Source organism: Capricornis sumatraensis, chromosome X (genome assembly GCF_032405125.1).
Source record: "Capricornis sumatraensis isolate serow.1 chromosome X, serow.2, whole genome shotgun sequence".
NCBI classification, from domain to species: Eukaryota; Metazoa; Chordata; class Mammalia; order Artiodactyla; family Bovidae; genus Capricornis; species Capricornis sumatraensis.
In genome coordinates this window covers 5964280-5972307 of record NC_091092.1, presented here as the reverse complement: position 1 = coordinate 5972307, position 8028 = coordinate 5964280, and the positions used below count along the sequence as shown (strand labels likewise).

Genomic DNA, 8028 nt, shown 5'->3' with positions numbered 1-8028 from the left:
CTTCACAAGTCTTCAAATGGGGTCATATGTAATTTTGTCTTCTAACTTGTTTTTTCACTCAATATGTCAGGCAGGTTTTTGTGTACTAATATGTGCACTTTGACAATATTGTTTGAACTGGCTGTATAGTATTCCACTGAATGAATGTGCATCATTTATTCAAATACTCTAGATTTAGCTGTTTAAATGGTCTCCAATTTTTATTATAACAGAAGCACTGAGGAATATTCTGGGATGTAAGTCTTTGTGCATGTTCTTAATATCACCTCAGGAGAAATTAGTAGAAGTGGAGTTCTGGATCAAAGGAGATGAGTATGTCTTTAATTTTTTTTTTTTTTTCTTAACAAAGGCCATAATATTAACCATACCCAGTTTGTACAGATTTTCCACAAAAGTGAAATCAGTAACACACTCCTTAAGATTTCTCTTGCAGAAAGTAGTGTAACTTCAGAGTTATGTGCCTGTAGCGTTTTCAGTTTAACATAGCGTGGCTTCTTGTCAGTCTGATCTTGTTTCTGCTAGTGGTTTCCACCTTGTGTGCATACATATATTTAATTTACAGTTTACTGGTATCAGTACATTTAAGATGACCAATAGACACCAAAACTACATTTCTTTTGGTGAATTTCACAGTAAAACACTAAATGAACTCATCTTAATGTGCTCATTAATCTGCTATAATAAAATCTATTCCTTCCTTGATAGATATTCTGAATATTCTTTGTACTGGATCATATTTAATCTCAAGAGTAAAAACAAAAATCAACCTCTCAAAACCCTACTCACAGCTTTGTTGACTTACACAATCAACAGTGAAATGATTAGTATCCACCACCACGGCCATCCTGCCTCAGTGAAGGAAGAAACATGATCTGAAAATGCATTAAAATCCCCAAAGTATTTTTTTAAACATCCTCAATCATTCAACAACCAAGTTTTTCCTATCTCAATAAAATGATATTTCCCTTCTTCCATTTGCTCAGGGCAAAACCACTATCATTTTCCTTGATTCATTCTCCTTCTATCAAACACCATATCCAATCCATCAAGGAATCCCATTGGCTATACCTTCAAAAGATACCCTCCATCTGACCAGTTCTCAAACCCTCTGGTGCTACCACTCAATTCCAAGCCATCATCATCTGTGTTTTGGATTACTGTAGTAGTCTCTTCACTGGTCTGCCAGCTTTGGCCTTTTTACCCCTCTAGTTTATTTTTCACACAGCATCTCAAGAGATTCTGTTCAAATATATGTCAGATCAAGTCACTCTACTCCTCAAAACTTTCCAATGGCATCCCACCTCACTTGGACTCAAAGCCAAACTCCTTACAATGGACAACAGGGCCCTACAGACTAGATCATCCCCTCACCCTTCAGTATCCTCTGAACCCCTTTCCTGTTGCTCTCCCCTTTCCTCAGCTCACTTTGATGGGTCTCTGTTCTATTTGTCTAAAAAGCAGCAGACAGAGAGAACTTGTACTTTCTTTTTCCTCTTTTGGCCATGCCAAGTAGCATGCAGAGTTTCCCCACCAGGGATCAAACCCTGTGCCCCCTGCAGGGGAAGTGAGGAGTCTTAACCACTGGACTGCCAGGGAAGTCCCAAGAACGTATGCTTAAAAGTAGAGTCCACATGACTATAGAAATAGCAGTTCATGAATACTGCATCATATTGAGCTCAGGGTGTTTTGACCCTTCACTAAGGCACTCTGGAATGAGTTCCCACGCTCATTTCTTAAAAATCACTTAGTCAGCAAGTAGTTCTTGAGAGCCTATCATATTCCAGGCACTGTTGTATATGCATACATCAATGAAGAAAACATACCAACCTGTCTACCTCAGTACCTTCCATTCTGTAGGGAGCGAGAGAGAGAACATGGTTAAGTTGATTGTGAAGCATGTTAGGAAGTGATAATGAAATGGAAAAATATAGAACAGCCATGTGGGGCTAGAAGTGTGTGCATATGTGTGTAAGTGCTGTGTGTGTGGGTAGTTGTACTGTTACCCCATGCCACAATGCCCCACATGAGTTTGACATGTTTCTTGGGTTGAGTTTCAATAGATTATATCTACTTGCAATATTCTGGCTTCTGACACGATTCCCACGTGAATACGCTATTCCAATTCTTCCTGTACTTCCAGCATGACCTGTTCCCGGTATTTATTCTTACTCATCCATTGTTCTAACAGATTCATCTCCCTGCTCTCTGGGCCACTGGTTGAAATTATGGCTGACATGTTATGAATTTGCTGGTGATCTTCTACCACAACCACTTCTTCCCTTCAGTTTGGTCTTCGCTCTTGTCAACGCCTCAGGCCTGCCAGTAGCAGTCAGTGGCACCCATGTGCATTCCCTCACCTCAGAAGTTGGACGAAACTGCCATGGTCAGAGATGAATTACTGACCTGCACGGAATTAGACATGCTGATGTAACTGGTGATTTTCTTAGCAATATGTCCAATTCTAGTTAAAAGCAGTGTATTTGGTGTTATTCTAGTCCATCACTGACCCTGAATATGTACAAATATCCAGGATAGTTCTGGGCTTCCTTGATTTCTCAATTCTGAGATTTTGGTTCACTGTGGGATAAGACTTTAGGTTATTCCTAAGGGTTTCAGGCAAAACTGAATTTTTTTTTTTTAATCTACAGAACAGCCTGACTGTTCCGATAAGCAGAATTATTTGACACCTATTTAGGAGATTCTGCCTGGAGACGAGTTATGGAAAAATACAGCTCCACTAAATGGCAACCTACTCCAATATTCTTGCCTGGAAAGTCCTGTGGACAGTGGAGCCCGAAGGGCTGCTGTCCAAGGGGTCGCGCAGAGTCGGAGACAACTGAAGTGACTTAGCGTGCATCAAAGCATTGGAGAAGGAAATGGCAAGCCACTCCAATATTCTTGCCTGGAGAATCCCAGGGACGGAGGAGCCTGCTGGGCTGCCCTCTGTGGGGTCGCGCAGAGTCGGACACGACTGAAGCGACGCAGCAGCAGCGGCAGAAAGTTCTCACTTTTCTCTCTTCAAACTCTGAGTTTCTCCTAGTCCAGCCATGCTCACAGAGGTTTTAAGCGGATTGATTAGTGCTTGAAAAGCACCTTTATACATGAAAAGTAGCTAAGTACTAATTTAATCTTTTAAAGTCTGGATTATTCCTGTTGCAGCTCTCATTTCATACTTTTTCCATAAGGTCACCAGATTGTAGACAGTTACTAGGACTAGAACTGTTCTATGACCCAACACGCAAAATGGCTCTGGGCAAGGAATGCTGATTCTAACAATGACCTACTCCTTTAAAAAGATTCCTGTTGGCCCCCTGGGGCCGCAGGCACGCGGGCCGCGCTTCCCCGCGGCGGCCGCCAGAGTGTGAGGTATTTGGCGCGAGCGCGCGCGAGTTCGGGAGCGTGCGCGGGCTCGGGAGCGCGCGCGGGCTCGAGAACGGCGGGCTGTCAGGAGCCGCGACGACCGTTGGTGGGCGCCCGTTGGTGGCGCACTCTCTAACGTCAGCAGCGAGCCACATGAGGCAGAGGCGGTGGCGGTGGCGTGGCCTTCGCTGGTGGGCCTTGGTGGCGGCGGCGACGACGGAGCGTGTGTGAACCAGGACCGAGGTCGAGGTGCGCTCTCCCCCACAGAAATGACTGACAACACTGTGTCCAACAGTGCCTTGGCGAGTCTTTTTGAGTGTCCGGTGTGTCTGAACCATGTCTTGCCTCCAATTACACAGTGCCAGAATGGCCACCTCGTTTGTAGTGAATGCCGCTCAAGGCTCGCCCGTTGTCCAACTTGCCGGGGCCCGCTGACAGGCGTTCGCAACTTGGCCATGGAGAGAGTGGCCGATTTAGTACTCTTCCCGTGTAGATACGCCTCTTCTGGATGCGGAGCAACCGTGCCACCCACAGAAAAAGCAGACCACGAAGAACACTGTGTGTTTAGGCCCTGTCGTTGCCCTTGCCCTGGCACTTCCTGTGGGTGGCAAGGCGCCATGGATGCCGTTGTACCACATGTGATGCAGCACTATAACAACTCCGTTATAACCCTGCAGGGAGAAGTTGTCGTTTTCCTTGCAGTCAACATTAATCTGGCTGGTACCCTTGACTGGGTGATGGTGCAGTCCTGTTTTGGGTCTCAGTTCTTACTAATTTTGGAGAAACTGGAAATCCACGACGATTACGAGAAATTCTTTGCCGCTGTCCAGCTGGTAGGAACACGCGAGCAAGCTGAACATTTTACTTATCGACTTGAGCTAAATGGTACGAGACGGCGATTGATGTGGGAAGCCACGCCTCTATCTATTCATGAGCGAATTGAAACAGCGTTTCTGAACTGTAACTGCCTAGTCTTCCACCCCAGAGTTGCGGAACTTTTCGCAGAAAATGGCGATTTAAGCATCAATGTAACTATTTCCATGACTTGAAATGGTGATCAAACATTTTCTGATGAGTGTCTATAACCAATACATTCAGTTTCACAGAGAACAAGGCACCTGTCTTCCTACCAACCAGAAACTTTGGGTAGGTTGAAGCTAGAGACATTAAGCTACAGAAGATGAAAGGGTGCTAAATACAGGAAATGGTTGCATGTAATAACACTAATAGATTTAAAATAAGCCAACAGTAAACCACTAGAAAATATAGGTATATTTATACCCGAGATGGGCATCTTTGGAATTAAAATAGGAACCTTTGAAAACTAATTCTGAAGTTTTGTTTATGGTAGATTGAATGTACTGTTGAAAATACTGGGTTCTTTTTTCTGTGCCTGAACTGTGTGAGTGTGTGTGTGTGTGTGTGCGCGCACACACACATGCTTGGATTTCTTCTCCTATAACTGACAAGCCATATTGACTGGTCTTCGACCACTGCATTTCCCTTCTGTGAGTCAATACATAGTGCTCTTGTGTGTATTTTTGAGTGTGTATGCATTTGCTAATTTTTAATTCTAGTTTTTAATTAAAAAAATTTGACTTTCTTTTCTGTAAAACAAACTAAAACGACTCTTATTTATTTGATGTCACCACAAAGAGTTTTTCAGGGATTTGGAAATGAGAGCATTTTGTATTTGGTGTAGAGCAAAAAAAGCTATTCATGTAAGGGGTTTTCCCGATAGCTCCACTGGTGAAGAATCTGGCTGCAATGCAGGAGAGCATGGTTCAATTGCTGGGTGGGGGAAAAATCTGCTGGAGAGGGATAGGCTACCCACTCCAGTATTCTTGGGCTTCCCTTGTGGCTCAGCAGCTAAAGAACTGCCTGAAGTATGGGAGATATGGGTTCGATCCTGGGGTTGGGAAGAATCTCTGGAGAAGGGAAAGGCTACCCACTCCTGTACTCTGGCCTATGTGGTCGCACAGATTGGGAGAAGGGACAGACTACCCACTCCAATATTCTTGGGCTTCCCTTGTGGCTCAGCTGGTAAAGAACTGGCTTGCAGTGTCGGAGATCTGGGTTGGATATCTGGGTTGGGAAGATGCCTGGAGAAGGAATGGCTACCCACTCCAGTATTCTGGCCTGGACAAGTCCATGGAATGTATAGTCAATGTGGTCGCAAAGAGTGGGATAAGGGATAGGCTACCCACTCCAGTATTCTTGGGATTACCTTGGGGCCCAGCTAGTAAAGAATCCACCTGCAATGTGGGAGATCTGGCTTTGAACGGGTACCCATTGCAGTTTTCTGGCCTGGAGAATTCCATGCACTGTATTCTCCTTGTGGTCAGAAAGAGTGGGAGGAGCGCTAGGCTACCCACTGCAGTATCCTTGGGCTTTCCTTGTGGCCCAGCTGGTAAAGAATCCGCCTGCAATGTGGGAAGTTTGGGTTTGACCCCGGGTTGGGAAGATGCCCTGCAGAAGGGAAAGCCTTACCCACTCCAATATGCTGGCCTGGAGCATTACAAGGACTGTAGATCACCTGGAGAAGGGAATGGGTACCCACTGGAGTATTCTAGCCTGGAGAATTCCATGGACTAGAGTCCATGTGGTCAAGAGTGAGAGAAGGGATAGGCTACCCATTTCAGTATAACAGGGCTTCCCTTGTGGCTCAGCTGGTAAAGAATCTGCCTGCACTGTGGGAGATCTGGGTTGGATTCCTGGATTGGGAATATCCCCTGGAGAAGGGAATGGCCACCCACTCCAGTATTCTGGCCTGGAGAATTCCATGGACTGTATCGTCCATGTGGTCATAAAGTGTGGACTGTATATCCTCTGTATATTCTCTGGAGAATGGAATGGCTAGCCACTCCAGTATTCTCGCCAGGAGAATTCCATGCACTGTGTACTCCATGTGGTCACAAAGAGTGAGAGAATGAATGAGAAAGAGTCAGACTACCCACTGCAACATTTCCAGGCTTTCCCTGTGGCTTAGCTGGTAAAGAATCTGCCTGCAATGTGGGAGATCTGGGTTCGATCCCTTGGTTGGGAAGATCCCCTGGAGAAGGGAAAGGCTACCCACTCCAGTATTCTTGCCTGGTGAATTCCATGGACTGTATCATCCATGTGGTCTCAAATTGTGGGAGAAGGGAGAAGGGATACCCACTTCTCTATTCTTGGGCTTCCTTTGTGGCTCAGCTGGTAAAGAATCAGGCTGCAAAGTGGGAGATCTCAGTTCGATCCCTGGTTGGGAAGATTCCCTGGAGAATGGAAAGGCTATGCACTCTAGGATTCTGGTCTGCAGAATTCCACAGACTGTAGATCTCCTGGAGAAGGGAACGACTACCCACTCCAGTATTCTGGCCTGGAGAATCCATGGACTCTACAGTCCATGCGTTCACAAGAGTCAGACAGTCCTGAGCGACTTTCACTTTCACTTTCTTTCATTGCAGATTAGCTTAAATGCCATGGAAATTTTGTTTCAAAACTCAAACTTGGAATTTGAGTTCATCAATAGACTAGACACATTTTCATGAGAATGTTGGTACTGTACGTCTCTTCCTTTTTCCTTAAACATTTCATTACAATTTTCACAAATAGCTCTTAACAGGTTGTGATGAGATATTTCTCTTCCAGGATTGATTAAAAAATATTCATATGGATTTATAACCAAATGTCTATGAGAAAAACAAGTCAGATTTGACTCCTACAGGCAATGCAGGAATATTAATACCACTGAATTGTATAACTATCAATTTCACCTTTCCAATTACCTTGCTAAAAGTAAAAAAGAAAGGTAAAAGCTAATAATCTGATCTGAAGCTACTAAGTGTTGAAATAGGCAGGTTATTGAAAGGTGCTGAGAGAGCATGTGGCTGTGTCATTGTTTCTAACTCTGAACAAGTTCAAAGTTGTTAATGAGTTGTTAGCTGTTCTAAAATTAGGACCTAAACTCTATAATAAAGATTTGATAAACAACAAGTTTGTACTGTATAGCACAGCGAACTATATTTAATATACTGTGATAAACCATAAAGGAAAAGAATATTTCAAAGTGTAAATATATATATATATATATATATATATATATATATGCACACACACACACACACACATATCTGAATCACTTTGCTGTGCAGCAGAAATTAACACAACATTGTGAATCAACTCTACTCCAGTAATTTTTTTTTTAAGAGTAAGATTTCTTAGTTTACTGCATCTACCTACGGGAATGAGGATCTACTCTTCTCCATGATATAGATCATATTTACTTAATGGTCTTCTGGGCTAGCTCTATGCCTTACATTGTTAAGGATGTCAAATATTTAACAACCTTGTCATATTAATTATTAATTTTGCAAGCCTTACTTTTGGAAATAATGCTTTATTTGTTTTTGCCATTTTAGGAGTTCCGTAGTATAGTCTCTAAAAAATTAAATGAAGAAAATTGATAATTATATCATAAATAAAGATGTGTGCCGGGAGCAAGCACGGGAGATCCCACCCATGACAAGGTCATGCGGAGAGGCCTGATGGGCAAGGCGAGTCAGGCCTCAGGGTTCCCCCTGGAATTTCCTGAGCATGTACCCCCAAAACCAGAGTTGGCCTGATTTATTGTTCTGTGCTTTCCACTCTTCTGACATTCTCTGGAAAAAAGTTATTTCAGGGCTTCAG

General features: G+C 43.6%; 1 protein-coding gene across 1 annotated transcript; it reads left to right on the top strand.

Moving 5' to 3' along the window:
* Positions 1–2341: 2341 nt before the first annotated feature.
* LOC138071056 (E3 ubiquitin-protein ligase SIAH1-like) lies at positions 2342–4409 on the top strand. The gene is given in 4 exon segments (XM_068962479.1): positions 2342–2427; positions 3297–3476; positions 3523–3615; positions 3617–4409. Coding segments are annotated over 4 exon segments (1152 nt in total).
* The last annotated feature ends 3619 nt before the right edge of the window (positions 4410–8028 follow it).